Genomic DNA, 25,453 nt, shown 5'->3' on the forward strand with positions numbered 1-25,453 from the left:
CATATATACAGAGTGTATTTAGAGTGAGAAGGTAATATGCTGCTAAATTACACCAGAGCTTGTAGGCCACATTGCATGTTGTGATGTTACTTAGAGCTTTCAGCTTTATAACTATTAATTTTTATTTATTCTGGCGCAATTTTCCCTAATATCCATTGGGATTTTTAACTTAAAGACTGAATAAATTAAAAGAGGTGGAGAAAATTTAAGAACACTCAGCTGCTCTTTGACTGTGGCATTCATTAGGCTTTTAATTTCAGACACTGAGCAGTAAACTGAGGTTTTGCCATGCAAAAGCAAGTTTGAGCTCTGCAAAGCTGTAACTTAACTCTTGACTGTGTGTGGTTCACACTTCAATGTGCTACATGCTCAGGTATTGTGACATGTTTGAAACTAATTACTCTGTATCACTGACAGAAATGTGTGGTAGCTACAATGTGCTTAAAAACTGCGAATTGTTTGTCCTTGAACATGTTGCGAAGTATCTTGAAACAGTTCTGCTTGGGAACAGACGGTATTACCAGGCAGGAATCCAGAGAGGAATAAAAAAAAAACCGTGTTAACTCTGGCCATTTTCCCAGGGGAGCAGCCCTTTTCCCTTTTTTTCTTGTGAGCATGGAAGACAAATCTGTGGTGATACAGACTGTATTTCCACCAAACAAAAAACAAAAAAGAAAAAAAACACACAAAAAACTTGATTCTTTGTGTTTTGTCACTGCAGCAGTAAGTAAGTTAAGTTTGCTCATGGTGTTCATTATTTTTTTGTTAATCAGATAAGAAACTGAGGTTGGGAACTGAGAGGCATGTGCACGCTTCATTAAGGCTGTGAATGGTCTTGAACTAACAGGTCTTGATCTCATTAGAGAATTATGGTTTATAATGAATGTTTCAATGAAACAAATTAGTTGATTATTGTTTTAATCTTTTCCAGGATCAAACATGAATCGCTGTGGATTCAGAGGTTCTTCATATTTAGGGATGCCATTCAATCCCTCCAAGGTCAGTTAAAAATGTGCATGTGAAATGTTTTTTATTAAGCAATAAATGATCTTGTGTCTTTTTTTAATAATGGTATATTTAATGTAACATATATTTATTAACATATATAAATATTTTTATTATTTATATTAAAATGTAAATAATAATAAAATACTTTGATAAAGTCTTTTTTATTTAAGTAATATTAACTGCATAGTTACAGAATGTCTGGAACACAGGGAATTTTGTACTGTTGATACTGAAATGTTTGCAGAACTTTTAAGAAGTGTGCATAACAAACATGCTGAAATGATACCTAAAACTTCAATTCTTACAGCAGTGAAGAAACTGACATAGAAATTGTAGCTTATCTCAGTGCAGTCTCCTCCTTCTCTGGTCTTTTAATGACAAAGGAAAACTTCTCTAGCTGAAGAATTGTTATGAGGTAGAGAAGGGCAGAATAGCCGTAATTAAGTGATGCAGAATGTGCTGTTCTTTGGTATCACAGAAAGGTTCAGGCTGGAAAGGGTGCTTAAGATCATTTAGCTCTTATCGTCTTGCCACAGGCAGGGACACCTTCCACTAGAGCAGATTGCTCAGGGCCTCATTCAGCCTGGCCTTGGATGCTTCTGGGGATGGGGATTCTGGACAATCTGTTCCAATGCCTCACCACCCTCACAGTAAAGAATTCTTCCTGATACGTAATCTAAACCTGCCCTCTTTCAGTTGGAAACCATTCTCCTTGTCCTGTCACTGCACACTGGTAAAAAAGTCTCTCTCCATCTTTCCTGTAGTGTCCCTTCAGGAACTGGAAGGCCACAATTAAGTCACCTCAAAGCCTTCTCTTTTCCAGGCTGACAGATGACAACTCTTGCAGCCTTTTCTTACAGGAGAGGTGCTCCGGCCCTCTAATGAACTTAATGACCTATTCTGGATGTGTTTCAACAGGTTCCCATCCTTCCTGTGCTGAGGACCTCAGGGCTGGACACAACATTTCACACAGGGTCTCACCAGTGGGGCAGAATTCCCTCTGTCCCCTGCTGCCCACACTGCTTTGGATGCAGCCCAGGCCGTGTTTGGCTTTCTGGGCTGTGAGAGCTCATGGCTGGGTCATGTCTGGCGTCTCATCCACCAAGTTCCCAAACCCATGGCTCTCAAAGACTTCTTTGCCCAGTCTGTACCGTCCCAGTCTGCATTGTCCTGACCTGGGTGTAGCACCTTCCACTTGGTCATGTTAAATCTCGTGAGGTTCTCATGACCCACTTCTGGAACTTGTCTGGGTCCTTTGAGAAAGGTGAATCCCATCTGATGCCAATGTGTTTGGTGCCATGTAGGCCATCCCATTGTTTAAAAAACACCTAAAATCTGGGCAGTGACACCAGACAGGAAGGCATGTATTAATAGACGGGGCCTAACTGTTTCTTCCAAAGTCAGCATCTGCAACTGCAACTGGTACTTCTCTTCCTGTGCTGAATCATGTGTATTTGGTTGTATCTGATACCCACACAGACTTAGGCAAGGCTCTGTTCATCCCTGTTTGTCATGACCATAAGAAATGCTTTGAAGTCCAGTGAACTGGGGTTCAAGAGAGTTAAACTTTTGATATGCAAAGAAAATGCCTTTAAGAAGAGATAGAAATGAGGTTGGCAGAGGCCAGTTTAGTGCTCCCATAGATTTTTTCATCCACTTTTCAGTGCAATTTCATTCTTCACTCTCAAACACAGTACAGAACTACTGTCCTTCTTTCATAGTCCTTCCTGCACACTGGCCTCTACTTTCCTTTTCCAGCTGTATCATACCTTTAGCAGCTCTACAATGTAGTACTTTCAATCAGTGCATTCTTTTAGGAACCTCTTTCAAATCCTCAGTGTATGAAGCCAGAAGAGTTTATTCTGGATATAGTTCTGAGGTCTTGTAAAGTGCCATGAAGACAAAAAGTCTGTAAGATAAGCATTGTTTTCCCCTCCCAGCAATTTCTGGTGTTTTAATTTAATTGTCAATTTCCGACAGTAAATGCTTCATACTGAAATATTATCTTTTCTGGGAATATGTTGCAGTCCATTACTGTCTTAGAATGTGTTGGCCAATATACATATGAGATAGAGGGGTGGAATCATGTTACCTGTAGAATTTGCTACAAGGTCACTACTGCTAGAAAATTGTTTGCACATGGATGTGATTTTTTTCAAGTATTGCACTACTTTTTTCATTGTATCTACATTTGAGGGATTGCATCTGTTTGATTTATTGGCAAAGAAAGGTTTAAAGCATTTTCAGCACTGTTGCCTGAAATGTTCTGAAATAACTCAGAAAAAAAGACTTGGAAATTCACTCGGGATGTGTTTATGATCGCATCATTTTTATTTTTTCATTATTTGAAAGTGTTCTGTTAAATCTGCCTTGAAATTTTTTTTTTAGAAAAAGCATGTAAGCATTTTGGATTTGCATTGACATTTGCTATCATTACATGCCACTACAGTGATTTCATTCTTGAACTCTAAGAAGGTGCCATACCAGAGGTAGCCAAATCTATTCAGTCACTAGGGACCCTTCAAAATAGTAGAAAAAAGCAAGGGTTATGTTAGAATATCCAGCTTTACTGAATCTCTCAAGGAGAGGTCATTTGGGTTTGGCTGGGGAGTTGTGGTATTTTAGCTGTTGCCTTTGAGGTGTTTGACAGTAGTCTCTTTGCAGTATTTTGGGACAGAAGCAAAAGTGAAACAAAAGCATATCCACCAGCTCACAGCACAACCCTCTCAAATGTAACAGTCTTAACTGTGAATGAAGGCTAAGAATGACTTGTCTATCATCACAATTAAAACATGATTACTTTCAGGATTAAAAAATAATTATATACTGAAATGGCTCCAGATTTTGCAGTCTCTCTAATTTGGTATTATTGAAGTTTAAACTAGCTTTTTAATTTTGGGGTGAACAGTCTCCTCAAAGTTTCAGATAGGCCTAGATCTTTTCAGTATGTTTAAAGTGTTGTGAATCAGTTTTAAGGCTAAATTGAAAGCCAATAGCTGCAACTGTTATGTAAGATTGTGGTAATTAACATATGCTTTCATTTGGGGGGAAAAAGATAACTTTTGTGTTCCAGACACAACATTGTATTTTTTCAAGGCTGCAACACTGATACTGATGAAAGATGAATAGTTAAAAATACTTTCAGAGTGAATCACGAAAAAGGTAACAATAAATAGAATATAAAAGTAAATGTAAGATAAAAATAAATACCATAAAGACCCAGGTAAGCCTGGGCCAAAATGTCTTTGTACTATGTATTTTTTTATTTTAAGCAAACATCTCTGTATTATATTTTCAGGGGTTCTGTGCAACATGGTCTACTGAAAAGTGTCTCTGCCCATGGCAGGGGTGTTGCAACTAAATGACCTTAAGGTCCCTTCCAGCCGAGGCCATTTTGTGGTTCCACAAAGTGAGAAATGGCAAGGTCTTGCAGAACAGTTTTGAAATGAGTAAAGAGTTTACAGCAGCAGAGACACCTTGTATTAGTGGCTAGATACTGCATTTGGCAAGGTACCCTAAGTTTTACTCAAATTAGCTAAATCAGTTAAAATCATGTGCTTTAGATGAATTTATGTCATTATAATGTGGAAAACACACCTCTAAACCTGAGGCTACCCACATACAAGTGAAGACCCCTACCAACTGAACATCTGCAAAATGTATTGTGAAATACTTCAAAGCATGTAAAAGATTGGTTATCCCATGACTATTAAGTAGGCATGTATTTGGAAATTAGATAACTGCATACTTATGTTTTGAAAGCATAATTATGCTTCTTGGCTGTAACCACGTGTGTTGGCTTGGTGTACTTAGCACCCAGCACACACCTCTGTGCAAATACGTCAAAACCACTTAACTCCAAGTGTGGATTGGCAGTCTGGGTGAAGGAGCCCTGTCTTGGTACAACAGTGAACCAAGGTGTGAGAAGAAAGCTTTTTGAAAGTGGCACTGTGCCAGTGCATGTGCATGTTTAGTAGCATTCTTTATTAGTGTTTGAAGAAATCTTGCCCATGCTTCTGCAGCAGAGTTTCTTAGCTCTGCAGTGGTCAGTGGGAATTCTTGTTGGCCATGAATTATATTTTAATAGCTGTTCTAATTGATATAGTAGGGAACACTGTCACATCACTGAGTCAAGTTTAAATGTTTGAAAGCTTCCCCACAACTTACGTCTTTCAAGTGTTTACTCTTTTAAAGAAGACTGGGATTTTGGAAAATATGATGTTCAGTAGAACAGAACTGTTTACTTCCTCTCTGAGATCCAAGTAAATCTGTCTCCTGTGGGATCTACAGACTAATTCTCACAAAAGGCAAAGTGCATAGACAGCTCACCCTGGCCATACCCCCTTTGTTGTCTTCTCAGAGTATATCTGCACCAGTGCATTAGCTCAAGTCAATAGAGACCACTTTACAAAGGCAATTTAATGTGCCCTGTATGTCAATTTAATGTGCAGGGTAAGAGACAGTGATGGGGGCACTGGCAGCACAGGGATGGGAGTGGGAGCTGTTGAGATTTGTACTGCCTCCTCAAGAGGGGGTCCAGAACTGGAAATAAGGGAGAGGAGGTGCAGCACTCTCCCGTTCTCCTTCTCTGTTACATAGCTTTTTCAGTGCTGCTGAGCCCATTTCATCTTGTTTTCTGCCTCCCTTTTCCAACCATCTTTGATTCCCTTGTGTGAGAGCAGTCTCTTGCTGTCTGGCGGGTAATAACAATTTTTCTCCCAGTTTCTTACTAGAAGCAAAGCCTTTTGGCTTTGGAAATAAGCATGACTTGCCTGAAAAATACCAATTACACATAACATAGTATTAAATTTTTTTCTTTCCTTGTGTTTTTAGGATGAATTTCAAAATAAAAATTGTAACTGATTAGGCAATAGTGCTAGTAAAATACCATTTAAATATCATTGAAAATAAAATTTTAAATATCACTTAAAAATCTACTCAGTATTTAAATAGTTTTTATTATGTTTTAAATAGTTATCTTCCAGTTGCTCCAAGCTGAACTATCCCAAGTATCCACAGTCACCTTGTTACACGTGGTCTCAGATTTCATGAAGTGGTACAATCCAGGATGGGCCTATAAAATACCATAAAGAAAAATAGTAGTTTTAGCACAGGTGTATCAATCCCTTGCTCATTTCTATGACTTGTATTGTGGGACTAGTCAGCCTTTAACTATCATCTTTGCTTCTCAGTTGACATTCAGTGATCCTTGTGAGTACCATCCAGCTCCAGATATTGTATGTTTCTGTGATTATTTGGTATATAAATACTTCATTTGAACTCTGATTATTATTTTAAAATAGAGATGAAAGTAGATAAATGGCTAATTTGGTATTGCTTCAATTGACAGAGAGATTACTAGTAATTGCTCACACTTCTTTCTTCATGTAGAGCATTATGTTGTAAAATCTCTGCTGAGGAGCCCTCCAGAGGTTTGGCTGTTTAAGAGTGCTTACCCAGCTGCCAGAAAGTTAATGCCCAGTGTCAGGACAAACTTAGGTACAGTTGTGGACATCCCATCTTTTTTCTTAATGGTTTGGCAGATGGAGCTCTTGGCAAAGCTTTTTTCCAAAGCTTTCTACTGATCAAGTGATTAGAAGAGCAACGAGCAACTTAGTTTGATGAGGAAAGTTGAGCAGAGTTTGATGAGGAAAGCTGAGCAGGGTACCATAATGAGTGAAGGGGAAAGTAATTTGTTTACCTCTTGCCTTAACAGCAACAACAACAACAAAAGCTTTGCTGTAGTGTAAGATTTTGTGATGTTTCAATATTTCTGTATTTTGCCTCTTTTTTTAGGGTCCAGGTATATCTCATCCCTATGACAGTGGGCACATAGCAATGACTTACACAGGATTATCGTGTCTGGTTATTCTTGGAGATGATTTAAGTCGAGTAAATAAAGATGCCATACTGGCAGGACTGAGAGCTCTCCAGCTGGAGGATGGAAGGTAAAAGACATTTTATATGCTGCAACTCCCACAGCTCCCACATGTAGAATGAAACATAAGAAACATGTTTTTTATAGAAGTAGTAGTTAGAAAATAGTTTGATTGGTAATAATATAAGTCATAGAACATATGCTGGCTTCTTACAAATAGCTAAGTTATCAGATGATACTAACTAGCTCTTTGAATCAAATTGGAGGCCCAGCAGCAAATCCCAGAAGAAACAATTAAAGATTTGTTTATTGTCATAGGTAATTCAACCTTTTATTTATTTTTGTGTATCATAGAAGCATATAGGTTGAAAAAGACCCTTGAGATCATCAAGTCCAACTCTTAATCCAGCACTGCCAAAGCCAACACTAAACCATGTCTTTAAGTGCCACATCTGCATGTCTTTTAAATACCTTCAGGGATGATGACTCCACCGTTTTCCTGGGCAGCCTGTTCCAGTGCTAGACAAGCCTTCTGATGAAGAAAATTTTTCTAATACCTGATCTAAATCTCGCCTGGTGCAACTTGAGGCTATTTCCTCTGTCCCACATGGGAGAGGAGACCAACCCTCACCTTGCCACCTTCCAGGTAGTTGGGTGATAGGGTGTCCCCTTGGTGTTCTTTTTGCCAGGCTGAACACTCCAAGCTCCCTCAGCTGCTCCTCATCAGATCTGTGCTCCAAACCCTTCTCCAGCTCTGCTGCCCTTCTCTGGACCTGCTCCAGCACCTCAGTGGTCTTCCTTGTTGTGAGGGACCCAAAACAGAGCACAAAACTCGAGGTGTGGCCTCACCAGTGCCCAGTACAGGGGGATGGTTACTGCCCTGGTTCTGCTGGCCACTTTCTGATACAAGCATCCAAATCAGGGCATTCATCATCTTAGGATTCTCTGAGATTGTGCCAAAATAACCCAGTTACAAAAATTTTAAGATGTTTGTAAAGTTTGGTGAGATTGTAACAATAAGTAATGAAAAACTGATTCACCGCTTGTATTAGAAATGGTAGTATTAGCAGTTACCTTTATACATACCTGGCAAACTGGTCTTCAAGTTGCAGTAATGAAGGAAAATCTTGTGAGCTATTAGGATTCCTAGGAAGTCAAAGAATTCTGCCCAAAAGAGGTAAAATGATAAGCCATGTATCTGTATATACTGTAATAGGTGAAGGACTGTAAGCATAAACATCTTGGAATAAATAAACATCAGTGTCATTAGGTTGCTGGAAGTAGTTACTTAGGCTCCTAAATGTTTATAGTTCTATGAATTTTCCTTGGCTTAGAATCACATCTTCTAAAAAGAAAATCTTGTGCAGCTTTGGGTTGTATTTATGAGATTACTGTAAACTAATCTTTAAAGAAAACACTGCAATTCCTTGAGCTGCATTTCATATTTTCTGGTGTAACAGGCGAAACAGTGTCTAAAGACAGAAATGTTTCTTTCAGTTTCTGTGCAGTGCTGGAAGGAAGTGAGAATGATATGAGGTTTGTGTACTGTGCTTCCTGTATCTGCTACATGCTCGATAACTGGTCAGGCATGGATATGAAGAAGGCAATAGACTACATTAGAAGAAGTATGGTGAGTGTTTTCAAAATGTTACTTCTTCCTATGGTTTGAGGCTTATAGCTTTTTTCCTGGTCTATAGCTAAAAAAAAAAATCTCTGTCCAAACTGTATTATGGTCATTTCTTCATTTTTTCTTCCTGCTTTAGCAAGCTGAAAATTACAAAGTACAGTGTTTTTTTGCATTTGTGTTTTCATTAGAATGTTTGTACTAGCAAGATAATTTTATTTGGTGTGTTTGTTCACTGCAAATTAAATTGAAAGTCCTCATTAATTGAAATAATTAAACAATTGAAAGCAAGTTTTTGAAAACTGAGTTATGATGTTTGTGTAACTTAGAAAAAATAGAAGTGCATAAAGTGCTTTTGAAAAATGTATCAATAAAATCCTCACACTTCACTGGGGAGTAGTACTGCTTTTTAAAAGATACACAGATTCAAATAAACTAATTGACATCAGTTCATGCTTAAGCATTTCCAGTCATGCACTTCATAATTTATTTATTAGATACTTGGAATGAAAAAATATATTCATGAGTATACACTTTTTTTGTGTCTGTTGTCTTCATATTTGTTTGGAGTAAAGGAGCTTTCCAAATTTTTTCATGTTGTTTCACTAGTTTAATTGAGTTACGTTTTTGAATATTGAAACACAGTTTTTTAAGGAAGCTGAGCAAGCTTGAAAATTGCAGCTCCCTGAGTGTGTGTAAATAAACTCTTCTGGCCTACAAAGAAGACCCAAATTTATGATGACACACAACTTCTGTTGGAAATTAATATTTTCAGTAGTTGCTGCCAGCAGCAAGATTGTGAGAAACAGTTTTAAAAAAGACTTCAAAATCTCCTGCTTCAGACCAAATTGTTCATTGTTTATTTTTAAAGGAGGTAATTGGATGCCTTAGTATTTCTTACTGTACACCCCGGGAAGCTTTCTGGCACACTGCCGTAGTCCTTTACAGACTGAGATGATCGAGGCCAGGGTTACAAGTCATACAATGATATGGGCCTGCAGTCTGTTCACACTCTAGTAGCACCTTTTATCCCATTTTCCCCTCTGTTGACTGTTATTTGTTCTTCCTCAGTCTGCTTTGGTATTTCCATTTCTTACCACTGGCCCTTTCCCTAGCCACCCTATAGTAAGTTATGCTCACCCCTGCATTCCCCAGTAAACATTCCATGGTAAGCAGGTTTCTATACAATCCTAGAATCTTCTTCCCTGGCATCCCATAAGAGCCCTACTCTCATAGTTGGTATCTCACTTTAGTTGGCATGGATTCTCAGCATGAGAATATGCCTGATGAATCCTCTCAGTGGGTTTCACCCAAGGATAGTGATTTATCCTTTCTCCTTTCACAGTCTGAGGGAGGAGCTTAGGCAGAGTGCTCACGCTTGCTGATTAGGTTGGGAGCATTCTTCCTGCTCTGATTCTCGACCTTAGTGTTTACTGAGATCAGTCTTTAGTCAAATAGTTTATCAGAGATACACTAGGAGAATCAAGTGTTACAGAAGAAAAGAAAAAAACCCAAGAGAAAAATCATCATTGTAGTTCTGTACATCATATTGTCTGTTAATTAACCTTATGAATATTTGAGTGCAGTTTTGGTCCTAAAGGAAATGGTAGAACTAGGAAGGGGACAAAGAAAGTTGTGTTGAACTGTGAAAGGTATGAATCAGCTTGTGTAAAAGGAGTATTTAATATACTATGAGTCTTCATTCTGGAAATGAGATTGTTAAATAGAGTGTGACAAAGATATGTAAAGTAACAGCACTGAAAAAATAAAAGGAGAAAGAAGCAACTATTTCTAAGACAGAACAGACAGAGAGCATCAGATGAGTCCATTTAATAATGGAGTAGGCAAGTGGAAATTTGAAAGTTTAGAGCTATGAAGTGGTACTGGAGATTTACTGTGTAGTGTGATCTTGAACCAAATTTATACTTTGTTTCTAGAGTTTAGCATTAGTTGTTGCACCTCTAAATTCCAGTCATTATGTTCCTATTGGAAAAATTGACAGCATTTAAAAAAAAAATTAATAATTGAAGCCTAACATGGCAGGACATTCTGGAAGGCCTCCTACTAATACTTGAGTTCACCAGTAAATAGAACTCAGTCTTGGCATGGTCAAAATTCAGAAGACACTGGCTTATCACATAGATTGTGTCTTTTCCTGGCTAGCTCAGAGAGTAACTTGAAGAGATCCTTTAAGTGGTGTTCTGTCAGCAGCAGTCATCCTAGCATCTAGAAATGTGCAGTAAGGCATGCTGTATTTTTGTCCAGATTTACTGTGAGTTGGTAGGTTAACTATACACTGTGTTCAGCAGGACTTTTTTAAACCACTGGTATGCTATGAATTCACTGCAGAGCTGCTATGTACATGTACACTAGTTCTGTCTGTGTTTTCTGGGTTTGCACTCCTTCATCCACCAGTATTTCTGTGAATTAACTCAGTTGCAAGGTGTCTGGCAATTCTAGGGAAAGACACGAAACCTTTGCATCCTGGTTGGTCACAATTAGAGCTGTGGTTGTTTCTGAAGAAGTTTAAGACATTCATACTAGCCCATTCTGAAAATCATTTCACAGCCGAGGTTTTTCCTTCCTTTCATTCATTCATTAATTCATCTCTTTCCACCACTTTCCTTGAGATGTATTTTAGTTCAAGTACCTATCACAGGAGCCAAGTATTTCTTAAAGTGTATCTCATAAATAAATACAATGAGTGTGAAATGTGGCATCCAAGAATGTTAGCTTGGTTTCTCTCATTAAGAGTTTGTAGATGGTGCTAAAACTAACCTACAAAATGGAATCAAGTAAATTCTGTTTGAGATTATTTTGTTGCTCCTTGTGTAACTAACTATACAATTAATATGGCTATAGGTTTCATTGTAAATGTTTATTTCTGTTTTGCTACAGTGTCACCTCATTCTGGCACTTTTTTTAGTTATAGAACAAGAGGGATTGCTTTGCTCACTACTAAATTGCTTTGACAGGAAGGTGTGGTTTTTATTTACTGTTGTATGTTACTCATTTACACTTAGATGAAGCATGTGACAGTTAACAGAACTTTTTTCAGTTTTTCAAGTTGGCATACAGGTGAAGTGCAACTGATCTGTATTGAGAGTAATATGAGTGGTTAAACACAGTATTCTTTGTAATAAGATTGTGGATTTTTTAGCTTATTCTTCAGATTCTGTTGCCTTTAGTGATGCAGTGTAAGAATTGTGGCCTACAATTCAATACAGCTGAATGAGGGAGTGCATTTGTGTAGTCAGGTATGTCAAGAACAGCAGGAGATTGGAGCATAATGTTTAAAATGTTAAAAAGAACTGAAACTTCTTAAAGAATAGATGGCCTTCTTGTTGTCATTCAACTAAAATAGTGTTCATACAATGCTGATCACAAAAAGAATTCTGGGCCAGTTTTATAGTCAGTAAAATAGTCAGATTCCAACAAACAATTTTTATCAGTGTAGGTTGATTCTTGTCTTTCACATTCAAAACTCAGATATATCACTAATCAACAGACACCACAATGCTGAGATTTTGAACAGCTTTCAGAGACTCAATAGCACTGCTTTTTGCAATAATGCTTGGTGTTTTTTTGAAATGGAAATATTGCAAGAAGCTTTAAAAATATCTGCTGCTTCTAGTATAGTCTTCTTCAAATGCAGTTGTATTAGTCTATTGATTTAATTGAGCTGGTTGTAAAACTTGTATACTTTGAAGTGAAGATTTTACCCAACTGGATTTACATGTTCCCTGACAATAGTATTTAATTATACAGTTGTCTTGTTGCAGTAATCAAGAGCTATTTTTGCATAGAATTTCTGGAGTCTTTTCAAAAGGACAAAAAAATAAAAGTATTCCCTAGCTGTTTAGAGCACACAAGTCCCCAAAGAGCAGCTGCTGTATGTAAATAAATAGGCACCAGTTAGCCCAGGGTCAGCTATTGTCTATTAGAGTTTAAAGCTAATTGTACAGCCCAACATAGTAGTGCCTGGGATGCACACTTAACAGCTTTTCTCCAGAGCAAATTACTTTGTCATACATAAAGCAAGCCACCTCCTCTTAAAATTGCTGTTTGTAGAGTTAATTAGCTTTGCCAGCATAGCTTTGCTAATCAGCTTGCCTTTTCTTAGCAATTAATGTGCCTGTGGAGTGTGGTAGCACATTTGTATTTCATTCTCAAAAGGCAGTGAAAAAGGAAGAGTTCACAGTGTGTGCTTTAACATTCAGAAGTTCATAGAGATTACTAAAATGTGGTGGTTCAAACCTTTGAAATCAAGCTGCAGCTTGAAGTGTATGCATCAGATATTAGTCTTTAAAGTTGCTTCAGCTTGCAGCAACAACTCAAAACCAGAAATACAGTTTTAGTGTAGCTTCTGTCTGTTCTGTTTACCTTTTCCTTCTCAATGTCAGCTTTAAAAGCAGATATACAAAATAACCTTTAGGTAATTTCTAAAGATATGATAGTCCTGTAGCCATTCTTTAGTTAGGACTATGGGAGTCATTAGTGGTTTGTCAAGGTGTCCTGTATCTACTAGCCGCTGTTTTAGAGAAAATGTGGGAAATTCACAGTCAGCACCTGGGGGATGTGGCAGAAATTTTTGTCTGATTGGATATTTCACTGAATGAATGATTCAATCATTAATTGAGCAGTTGATGAAGAATATAAAGGACTTATGTAATTTAACTTCAAAAGTTGTGTACCTCTTTGTTCCTTCTAAGCATTTGGTATTGTTCAGAGATCATTCATTAAATATTTTGTGAACTCTTGTAAAATAAACATTTTCCATTTTATGAATAATTTCCTATATGATCCTTTGTTTCTTTTCAAGTAAAATAATTTAATGGATTTTTAGGGAAGAAAGATTATTATTCTCACATATACATGTGTTCCTAGATTGGTCATGAGAGATGTGAACTATGATATTCTTGGTGCTTTGTCAGACTTGAGTTTCCATTGGTTGCACTTAACAGAGTGATTTTTCAGCACTGTAACAGTGTTTTTAAACAGTAATATTTTATAGGACATTTTAAGTTTATTCCAATGGATGTTATAATTTTCTTATTGCTTCTGGTTCCCTTTTTGTTTTTTTAAAGCCTGATGTACTTGCTTCTTACTAAAGTATTGATTGGATTTGAGTATTCTACACATAGTAGTACCTAGCATTTTTGCCTCTTTTTAATGTTAAACTGCTCTTGGATTAGAGACAGATTAAATGACCATTTAATTTTGTTTTGTTTTGATTACATATCCATTTTTTTTCTTTTTATACCTGCTGTACATGCTTTTTTCTTTGTGGCAAAGATATGCATACCGTTTTTCAGGTTTCTAACATATGTCACAACTAAAATTAATTCTATGAAAGTCATAAAAACTGCCTGCATTGAAACAGGGCTCATTTGTTAACTGTGTTGTGCCAAGAACTTTCGGAAGTTCAGAATTTAATCAGGTTAAATTGTGGCAATGATTTGATAATAAATTTGCTGGTAAACTAAGAAATTGCAATGTCTGTCAAAGAGCTGTGGTTCTAAAGTAACTGCTTTGTGGGATTTTTTTTCTTCAGTCTTACGATAATGGCCTGGCACAGGGAGCTGGACTGGAATCTCATGGTAAGAATGTCAAAGTCTTCTATACCTTTCAGAGTGGTATTGAAAATGCTGTAGAAGGTGCAGGGTATGCCATACCTTTTCTTCTTTTCTGATTTTTAAGGAAGTGATGTGGGGAGGAGCAAATCCAAAACATGCCTCCAAATATCGCTTCTTCTTCCTTTAGAGCTAGCTTAATATCTGAACAGACGGGCTCTTAATCACCTACATTAATCTTACCTCATTAGTGTTTTGTTGAAAGGTGTTGCTTGTAGTTCTCAGCTGTTGCTGACAGAGCAAACTTTTTCCGCAGGTGCCATTGTTACTCCGAGGATTTTAACTGCAAGAGATTTTGTGCAGTGTAACTGATTATTTCCCATTTCAACAGCTTTGGTAAAACCTAGAAACATTTCCTCTTATAGATACAGTATCTGTTGTGGATTCAAATCTTGAAGCAACAGTTAATTTTTGTAAAGAGTTGGTAGATCTGAAGATAGGAATTCCCAAGAGAATGCTATTTTTAAGCAAAATCTTTCTGTGCCATGAAGCAGCAATTTGCTTGTGACAGAGGAGCTTTTGACTTTTAGGTGGGTGATACTAAATCTAGTGCTGTGGTCTGTTAGCCAAGGTGGTGATTGGCAAAGGTTGGACTTGATGATCCTGGAGGTCTTTTGCAGCCTAAATGATTCTATGATCCTCTCAAATGTTTGCTATCTTTATCCTTAGTATTGTGCTTTGATAGGATTTTGCCTGTTTCCTTCTTGATGGATCAATAAAGCGGAAATATTTAAATTGCACCCCTAGGTATTAAAACAATTGGTTAGCTAACTTTCTGTAGAATATTAGTGATAACAAATAGCAGTACTTCAGCACTGTGTTTCAGCATCAGAGTGAAAATAATTTTACAGCTCCTGGGGTCTTCCAGCACCAGGATATTGTAAGGAGCTTTGAGGCCTGAATCATCTGTCAGCAGCTTGCTTATGGTCTTTCCCAGCCTCTGATTTTATCATATCAGGTATTCGATTCAAAGTAAACTTTGATGGGCTTTAAAAAGTGTTGGCTGGGCTACACAAAGAACATGAGTTTTTACCGTGCAGTTTCCTTGACAGTCTTAGAAGCACAATTTGTATGTATTGCAACCATGAGAGTCCAGGAGTCTTTTCACTGTATTAACTGTGTGTTTTGGTTTTTTAATAATTTTAATTTGAATTTTTTTTCTTCTTCTCACCAGACACTCTTGTTTGTTTATGTCCTCTAGGGGATTGTGTCTGAGCCTGGCTTTGGCATCTCTGCTTCAGTTTGATTGCTGGCATTACAATATTTTTCTTTTTTAAGTTACAAATGAAAAAATATTTCTGTTGCAATGCCATTTTCTTATTTCTAGACTGCTGTGTAATGTAAATTGTGCAGCATTGAGAGAAAAAATAGCTTTAAGAAAATGAGCTGGTTTATTTCTGCAAGAGCTGGGTTGAGGGGTTTCTTTCCCTCCTTTGACATACCTGCTAAAGTGCTCTTATTTACAGTGTCCTTATTTATTTGGATTTTAGACCTAAAATTAACTTTTTTGTACTTTTAAAAGTCCATTGATTTAGTTGCTAAAAACTTAATTAAAGTTCTGACTGAGATCATACTGGCTTCAGAAAATCCGTGTATCAAAGCATTGCAAACCCTGCTCTGTCTTTACAGGTGGCTCTACATTTTGTGGTATTGCATCACTGTGTTTGATGGGGAAACTGGAGGAAGTTTTTTCAGAAAAAGAACTGAACAGAATAAGAAGGTGGTGTATAATGAGGCAACAGAATGGCTACCATGGACGACCCAACAAACCTGTAGACACTTGCTATTCCTTTTGGGTGGGAGCGACATTGAAGGTAGTGTACAGAACAGATATAGGGATAGTTATTGACCTGTTTTGATTTCTTTAAGCATTGTTTTCTTTGCTTGAAAGAGTTAGATACTTCACACAAGTGTGCCAGTATGCACCAATGACTGTAAATGTTGTTCATCTCTCAAAAGATGCAGGAAATGGAGGTTTACCAGATTGGTGCTATATGTGCTGTCACTGCTTATCTCAAATATAGGCACTATATTCTAGTGGTAAAAATTTACTAAGACTTAGTTAACGACTCAGTGTTAAAAAAATACTAAGACTTACATTACTATTGCAATGTAATTTCTTTTCAGCTCTTGAACATATTCCAATATACAAATTTTGAGAAAAACCGAAATTACATCCTGTCAACTCAAGATCGCCTTGTTGGTGGATTTGCCAAGTGGCCAGACAGCCATCCAGGTAAAATAACTTCTCAAAATTGCAGTGAGTGTATTTCTAAGTAATGAAATGTATTTCTAATTCTAATGTATTTCTAAGTAAGAAATACATTCCAGCAGTCAGACATTTGAGATGTGTAAGGGAAACTATACTCTTAAAAAAAACAAAAAAACCCCCACAAACAAACAAAAAAAACCCCACCCTCAAAAATATAATAAGGATTTTTCTTGAGGTAGAAAGAGGGAGATGAAGTTTTTCCTTGTTCAACCACAGAGGAAGTGAGCTGCTGTTGTTTAGGTTCCTATTAAAAGAGTATCACTGTCTATTTAGTATGTGTTTAACTGTTCTACTTAAAGGGAATATTGTGTTGTAGGTATTTCTGTAAATTGAGTTTAATACATCAAAACACTTGTTTCTTTAGTAATTTAGTAATTCAAGCTTATTCAGGAGTCATTGATATATGTAAAAACAGTCAAAGCTTGCAGTTATGTACTATGATTTACAGGTTGTGATTATACGAGTATGTCTGAAAACTAGTCATTATGCTTTTGGAAGTGGATAATTTGTTGTGAAAAAAAACCTCAAAAGGATGCTAAAGTATTTTAATATTTAAAATATTAATGTAAGAAGTTGTTAGAATTCAATTAAGATTTTGCAAACTTGTGAAAACAAAGTTTGCGCCAGTAGTGTCTGCCCACGGCATTTTGCACAGGGAAGATAAACAGTCTTTAAACTGACCAAATAAGATAAAAATTCAGTCATAATAAAGGAGGAATCTGTTTAGAATCTATGACCTGATATTTAATCCTTTATAATTTTGTTTTGAACAACAGTTCAGAATTTTTCAAGGTGAACCCACACTAAAAATACAGTGCTTTGGATAGATTCACATCTGCCTCTTCCCTGAAAACCAGTTAAGCATTTCTGAGGAATTCAGATGTATTTACTCCTCATCATATAGATTAAACAATATCATTTGGAGGGAGAATTTTGGTTTAACTTAATGAGACATTTACCTTGTGAGTCAGAGATTAGAAAAATCTGTTTCAAATACGTGTCATGTGTGAAGTGCTTTAATCTGTCTTAATTTCCTTTTATGACAGTGTTGTCCCTGTAGTTGACCAAGGCAAGCCAGTTGATACAATCTAAGGCTTTCAATACTGTCCCTTCCAGGATCCTTCTGGACAAACTGTCCAGTACATGGCTGGGTAAACACATAATGGGATGGGTGAGCAACTGGTTCACACTTTGGGCAGAAAAGGACATAATGCATGGGGTGACATCAGATTGGTGACTTGTCACTAGAGGGGATCCACAGAAATCCATCCTTGGCCCTGTGCTGTTCAACATATTCATTAATGACTTGGATGCAGGTCTGGAAGGAATACTAAGTAAGTTCACAAACAGCACTAAATTGGGAGTAGCTGTTGACTATTTTGGGAGTAGCTGTTGGGCAGAGAAATCTTGCAGAGAGACATTGACAAATCAGAGAGATGGGCACTCACCAACCATATGAAGTTTAACAAGGGCAAGTCCTGAATGTATGGATAGACTGGAAAACAAGATGCTGGAGAGCACTGCTGCAGAAAGGGTCCTGGGGATCCTGGTCAATGACAAGTTGACCCTGAGCCAGCAGTGCCCTGGCAGGCAGGAGGGCCCCGGTGTCCTGGGGTGCATCAGGCCCAGCATCACAGCCGGGCAAGGGAGGGGATTGTCCTGCTCTGCTCTGAGCTGGGGCAGCCTCAGCTCGAGTGCTGGGGACAGTTCTGGGTGCCACAACACAAAAAAGACATTGAGGTGTTAGGGAGTGTCCAAGGGGGGCCATGAGGATGGGGAAGGGCCTTGGGGGGAAGCCGTGTCAGGAGTGGCTGAGGGCACTTGGTCTGTTCAGCCTGGAGGAGACTGAGGGGAGACCTCACTGCAGTGACAGCTTCCTTGGGAGGGGAAGAGGAGGGGCAGGCACTGATCTCTGCTCTGTGGTGACAGCGACAGGACACGAGGGGGTGGCCTGAAGTTGTATCAGGGAAGGTTTAGGTTGGATATTAGGAAAAGGTTCTTCACCCAGAGGTTGTTTGGGCACTGGAACAGGCTCCCCAGGGAAGCTGTCATACCACCAACCTGACAGAGCTCAAGAAATTTTTGGACAATCCTCTCAGGCACATGGTGTAATTCTCAGGGCATCCTATGCAGAGCCAGGAGTCAGACTTTTATCACCTTTGTGGAGTCCTTCCAACTCAGGGTATTTTATGATTCTATGATTCTGTCTTTTAGCATAGTTGTGACTGTTAGAGATAAGATTTAAGAAAGGCAAGACAAATAATAATTGGTTTTCCTTGTTGTGTGTGTGCATGTTTGTATTTTCCAGGCTTGCTGTAGCAATTTTTCCTCAGGCAGATGGTGGCATAAGTCTGTGGTCCTGTTTTGAAGGAAGAAGTAAAAAGTTAGCTCAGTTCTGATACAAAGAAAGACTAAAAATGTAACATTGCAAAGATGGCTTCTGGGGAATTGTTTTCATTGTTATATATATGCAGCTGAGCTTCTTGCCAGCTCAGTTTCATATCTGAAAGGCAAGCTGTCTTTCAGTCATGTCTACACTATAAAGATTCCTAAGACTTAATCAGAATTAGATTTTAACTTCTGTGGCTCCTACTTTACTCCTACTCAGTTAAAATTTGAGGACTCAAGCTGTCTTTGCTGTGCAAAAATGTTTTTAGGAAGAAGACTAGATTCAGAAGACAGTCAACTGCTTGTGATAATCTAAGTGCCATATGGACTTACAATGTTAACAAGTAACTCTTTCCAGCTGATTATCCAGGGAAATACTATTTTGTAGTCTTGCTTTGTTCCTGTGCTAACAGACATCAAAACATGGCTGTGGAGACCCACTAGCATTATTTAAGAAAGAACTGATAGGACAAGAATAAAGCCTCAGGTTACACCAGAGGAGGTGTGTAGATTGGATAGTAGGAAAAAGTACTTTGCCAGAAGGGTTGTAAAACATTGGCTACTCGAGGCAGTGTTTGAGTACCATCCCTGGAGATATGATATGACACTTAGGGACATGATTTAGTGCTGGTCTTGGCAATGGTAGGTTGAGGATTGGACTGTGATCTTAGAAGTCTTTTCCAGCCTAAATGATTCGGTGTTCATTTTAGTGAGATACTGAATTATTGACAGCTCCACAGAGTGCTACATGTTAAGATTTTGCAAGGGACACATGAAATTCTCATAGTCTTTTGACCTTTCACCTGTGATTTCATGGGCAGATAATCCAATCTGATAGCTTGCTGCTACCCAAAGGAGGCAGACTCAGTGAGCTGCAACCCTGGTTAGGTTGGACATCAGGAGCAGTATGGAACAGGAGAGTAAGAGTATCCCATTTTGGTGGCAGTCATCTCTCAGTCAAGCTGCATGAATCTTTAGGGTAATCTCTCAGGAAAAGGTGAAGCTAGGAAAAGTAATGGCTTCTTCAATTTCTCTAAGTCTTGCTGTTGGCAGCTATTGGCACTAGTTTTGTTGTTTCAGTAGTTAGCTGCCCATAAAGTAAGCATCTAAAAAAAAACATGCAAGAAAAAAATTTGCTTTCTGGACTGGTTATTTTCAGATGCATAAATTGTTTTGCTTTTTGGCAGTGGCACTCAGAAAAAGTAAAGTAGTGCACAAGTTGTTATAAAAGAAATCTGGACTTTAGTTCATGTTGGTAGCTTTGTTTTTCTTCCATCAAAACTCAGGTTTAAATACAGCACCTGATTATTCATTTTCCTTGGCTGTAATTACTCAGAGGTGTTTGAATATGGGAACACTTGGATGTTAAGCCTGAAATAATCATATTTTTCCATTTCTGTCCTTCTTTCAGATGCTTTACATGCCTACTTTGGGATCTGTGGTTTGTCATTAATTGGAGAATCTGGTATTTGCAAAGTTCATCCTGCCCTGAATGTAAGCACAAGAGCATCAGAGCGTCTTCACCACCTTCATCAGATCTGGAAAACACGGACTTTAAACAGCGTTCAGATGACACACACCTCTCTACATGACTGATTTAGACTTGAATTTAGTTCTGGTAGCATAATTGTAGCCCAGGGTTAAAAGCCATGTATAACCAATGTGCTCTTTTAAGTGCTGGAGTCATACAATCAGATCTGTGTTGCTGGCATCACTTTGATAGGGAGTTGCCTTCAGCAGGTTATTCTGCATTGTGAAAAGGGGAATATTTTGATTATATAGAAGTTTGTCACCGCAGACTGTAAATGGCTTTTCAGATGGCTTTACTTCTGAGAAATCCCTTGAGGCGTTTAAACTTCATTTTAATTTTATTTTTTTAAATTTGTGCATACTGTGTCAAAATATATAATGGGGAAATATTTTCAAAATTGTTTACATATCATACAGTATAGCACAGAACGTTGAAGTTCTTTATAATCTTACTGTTTGACATATTTTTGGGTAGAGAATCTCTCATATTAAGTCTCACTTAAAAGTTACCTATTATCATCAACTTTCAGATTCCATAAACTTTGTTTTTCACAAACAAATTAATTAAATACAAATAAAATTATTTTATTCAATATACTGGACTTTTAAAGTTGTGTGGCCTTACTAAATGGATTTCATAATTCTTCTGAGTAGGTTTTACACAGATGCAGTGGATTGATAGCCAGACGAAGAGTTTTCATCTGAAATAGTTTTCTTTGTGTGAAGTTCAGTAAGAGTATGGCATATTGATGTGTGTCAATAAGAGATATTCAGCCCAGTCTTTTGGAAGCATATCTGTATGCAAGAGTAGCATTAGAACCTGCTTACAAAGACAGACCTTTCCAATTAGAATTAGAATAGAATAAATCAGAATTTCCAGTCTGTTCAAATTAGCATAATGGTGAATATTCTCAGCTTCTTTAGTGCTTTACTAGTGCCTTATTTTGTATGCTTGAAGTGCTGTTCAGAGTTGAAGCAAGTAACTTTGCAGCTGGTGTGTTTGTGGCAGGTCAGTTTGTGCATTCAGTAGACTCCACAAGTCTTTCTACTTGCCAGTCATTAACAGCACTTTTTTTTTTTTTTTCTAAAGGTTCCAAAGACAACTGAAGACTTCTTAAAACAGATTAGGTGCACCATTTGCCACTGCTGAGCCCAAAGAGACAGGATGTAGACCATTTTGGCCAGCAAAAATAACTTTGGGGATAAATATGATTCCTGTTTCGCAATGCAGGGCAAGTGAAAAGGGTAGTGTAGCTGTACCCCTAGCACACATGTTAGAGAAGTCCAATAGGTATCTTTAGGCTACCAGAACAATCCCATTGTCCAAACCTGTAGCAGCCTTCCTAGCTAAATAAATAAGTTTTATTTCTATAGCAGATTGATTTACGTGGCAGCATTGGGAGCATAACTAGTGATAGTGATCTGCTTGGAAAATCAGAGAAGGAGCAGAGTAAGGTGTGTGAGCTAGATACGTCCCAGCAGACACTTTGTTTGGAGGAGAGACTCAATAGTTGGAAAAAATAGGAAGTCCAGAGGGGTGGAGCCAGGAGAGCTGTGAGGCCAGTACTGGAGAGGGAGAATGAGGTGCTTGAGTAGGACTGTTTGCAGAGTAAGAGAAATGAAAGCTGGGAGATATTGAGACTGGAGGCAAGAGCCAAGAATGTGGGGTAATAATGGAACCAAACTGGTGGAAAGGATTTGAGCTGCCTAGGGTAAGATTAGGGTGCAAAAGAAAAGTGATAACTCAAGGAACATGAAGGAGTTAGGGGGGGAAGATAGAGCTTGGGAATTGGTTTTATTGGCCACATGCTGAGATGATTAGAAATCCAGCCACAAGAAAAAAGAACTAGCAAGATACCTAAAAGAGAGGATCTCCCAGGCAGTGGGCTCACCACAGCAGTTCCTGTGGGAATCCCATTTTCCTGGGTAGTCTTAACAGGATGTTGGTCAGCAAAGGCTGAAGTAGCTTACCTGAGCAGAATTCTCTTATGTCATGGGGGGTCTACCTAGATGAAAACCCATTTGAAACCAGACAACAAAAATCTTGAAGTAAAAATTGATCAAAAAGGCATGGTATATTCTTGTCTTTACATCAGATGGTGACCACAAGTTGATTTCGTGGTAGGGTAGGATGGGTTTCTGGAATGCAGTATAGTTACAGTGAAGGTGAGATGTAATTGTACCTACCCATCCCCACCACTGCTTCTCTGCCTTGCTGGTGAACCATCTTTGAGTTTTTTAGTTTTGAGGTTTTTTAGCATTTACTGCATACCCTGGTAGAGGGAGTAGCTTTGAATTTCAGAAGTTGAATAAGGTGTTCTAAGTGTCTTCTGGGAAATAGCCTAAATATTCATTTGTTCTTAGCTTCATAAGAAGTGTTGTATTTGATTATTGTGAGGCAAATCCATACTTGCAAAATCCTATGGTTCCTGAGTTGCCCTACGTGTGACCAGATTCTCATCTGTGAGGGACATCAGTATCCCTCAGCAGAAAGTATGGGGGTAACACTGAAAAATCATATTATGTGAACAAGAAAAATTCTCATGGCAAGTAATTTGACAGTTTACTGCCTCAAAAAGCAGGTAACATTTCTTGCTATGTTTCTTTGTATCTGTAAGCTACCCTGGGTTCTGCATATGGATTCTACATTTCTTATCTCCTTGGCCCCCAGTTATTCTACATCTTTTCAGGCTGCATGTTGACAGCAGAGCTGGCCTTTCCTAAAGGTTGTACAAGGCATATTTGTTTTTGATAAACTCACAAAGTTTGATGAAGACAGCAAAATATCTATGCTTTCACATCACATTGAATATCTAATTACTTTAATTTTTTTGGTTAACAAAAATCTGTACTAATTACCAACTCTGCAGTCGTGATTTGCCATTCTAAATATGCCAGTTGATGGCAGGCAAACAAATGATGAACATTGACTGTTCCTGTGTAGCAGACATCTGGATTCTGACTGTATTGAATTGCCTCTCTGATTGTTGTGGTTTATTGTGTCTTCTGACTATAAAAATGTTAAATGAGAAATCAGTGGACAGAAGTTTCACGGAAGTCCATAACCTAAAATCACTTTTAAAGGGGATACATCAAAACAGAGCTAAAACTTAAATGTGAACTGTGAAGTTTAAATGTAGCTAGAAAAAGCAAACCATATGATTATTACCTACCTCTAATAACTTTGTGTTAACCACAGCTTTACATTGCTGAGACTGAATCTACATAAGAAATTAATGCATTAAATGGCTTTACCATGTGCTTGAGGATGTAAAACCTCTTGGCTATTAGTCTGACAAATGTGAGTGCCTCTATCCTATGTGAAACACTCCCAAACTCTTAAGTGTGGCCCAAGTTTCTCTTCCAAAAAAACAGCTTTAAAATGGTATGTTGAACAAAAGAAGTCAAATATATCTTTTCTATAGGATGTGAGGACTGGGGATTTAAAAATTGTCACATTAGGGCTTTCCGGCCCACTTGATTGTACATAGCTGCTGGTGGATATGGTAACACCCTTTTGGAAGGCTGCTTCCAAGCATGTTTGTATTTATGAATTTTCGTGTTGAGAACTGTTTTTTTCTAAATAGAACAATCATCATCACTGAAAAAAACTAGCAAGTAAATTGGGTATTGCAGAAATACCTGAAATACATATGCTGAAGTACATATTAGAAGTACCTTGTTCTATGCTCTATTGCCCAAGGTAAAGGGCAACCTGAGAGGAGCTGAAGAAGCTGCATCAAATGTGCTTTCTTCATGAATGCCAGTATAAAAATTAAATACTCTGTAAAAGCTGTTGTGTTCCCTAAAAATACATTTCAATTTTGTGCCATTCAGTGTGGAGTTGCCTAATATAGAAGGGAAGAAATGGTGATTTCCAAAGTGAAAGCCTTTTTTGGACAGCCTGTCTCCTGGCATTTTGGAGAAACCCTACTATCAGTGTCCCTGTTTAGGTCAAAGAGATTTCAGGACATGGTGAGAAGCAGACAGATCCTAGATAAGATGTTATTGCTGCAACTAAATATGAGACATCTCCAAAAATCATGAATGAGATTATTGGTCTGTTTACATTGATGCTAAATAATGTGGTGATTCTGAAAAGCTCTTCTCTTGTACTTGTAAGAAAAGACCACTTAACAAGTTTCCCTCACTTCAGATGACATTGGGTGAAAAAGAAACTAGTCTCAACATCTTTATACTAAATGGTTATTAAATTACTCCACTGAGTGGTTACAATGTGTTGTAGATTTACACTTTTCATTCACCATTTTTAAGCTTTTGTGTTCCTGGTCTCTATTTGCCTGATTAGTTCCTGAGTTTAATAAAAATCAATGAACTGTTGGGAAATTGAGGGAAAACTTTGTCATTTCTTTTGAACTGTAGCTCTTGTCATGTCTTTTTATCCAAGTTACATGTTCTGGGTGAGGACCTGTCTTCCCAAGGGCACAGAGAGTGACAACCTCTGAAGGTTTTCAAACTGAAACCACCAAAGGCAGCAAACCCTGACACTACTGCTTTATATTTGAGACACTGGAGAAGTGCCTTGTTTGATAACTACATTGTGAGAACATAGAATCACAGAATGGTTTGGGTTGGAAGGGACCTTAAAAATTATCTGTTCCCACCCCCTGCCATGGGCAGGGAGACCTCCTGCCAGGTCAGGTTGCTCAAAGCCCAGTCCAACCTGGATCTGAACACTTCTGGGGATGGGGCATCCACAGCTTATCTAGGCAGTCCTTCTCCCAGTGCCTCACCAGCCTCTCAGTGAAGAATTTTCTCCTAATATCCACTCACTCAGTTTTAATCCATTCCCCCTTGTCCTGTCACTGCATGCCTTTGTAAAAAGTCTCTCTCCGACTTTTTTGTGGGGTCCCTTCAGGTGTGCTGGAAGGTCCTGTAGGTCTCTGCAGAGCCTTGTCCTCAGGTCAAACAACCCCCTCTCAGCCTGACTTCACAGAAGGGATGTTCCAGCCCTCTGATCATCTTTGTGGCCTCCTCTGGGTGCATGCCAAAAGGTCCACGTCCTTCTTATGCAGAGGATCCCAGAGATGGATGCAGGACTCCAAATAGGATCTCACCAGGGCAGAGCAGAGGGGCACAATCCCCTCCCTCCCCTGCTG

At 38.2% G+C, this 25,453-nt stretch overlaps 1 protein-coding gene across 1 annotated transcript in view; it reads left to right on the plus strand.

Annotated features, from left to right (window-relative positions):
- The window catches only part of PGGT1B (protein geranylgeranyltransferase type I subunit beta), a 33,288-nt gene extending 12,360 nt beyond the window's left edge, over window positions 1-20,928 (plus strand). The window contains 8 exon segments of the mRNA XM_014257092.2: window positions 932-999; window positions 6,805-6,956; window positions 8,384-8,516; window positions 14,065-14,110; window positions 15,773-15,957; window positions 16,271-16,379; window positions 20,215-20,349; window positions 20,352-20,928. Coding sequence (XP_014112567.1) covers window positions 932-999; window positions 6,805-6,956; window positions 8,384-8,516; window positions 14,065-14,110; window positions 15,773-15,957; window positions 16,271-16,379; window positions 20,215-20,349; window positions 20,352-20,395 — 872 coding nt within the window. The 3' untranslated portion in view covers window positions 20,396-20,928.
- Window positions 20,929-25,453: the final 4,525 nt, after the last annotated feature.

The sequence above is a fragment of the Pseudopodoces humilis genome, chromosome 4 (assembly GCF_049639895.1).
Source record: "Pseudopodoces humilis isolate 2021_Gansu_Grassland_sample_001 chromosome 4, ASM4963989v1, whole genome shotgun sequence".
Classification (NCBI taxonomy): Eukaryota; Metazoa; Chordata; class Aves; order Passeriformes; family Paridae; genus Pseudopodoces; species Pseudopodoces humilis.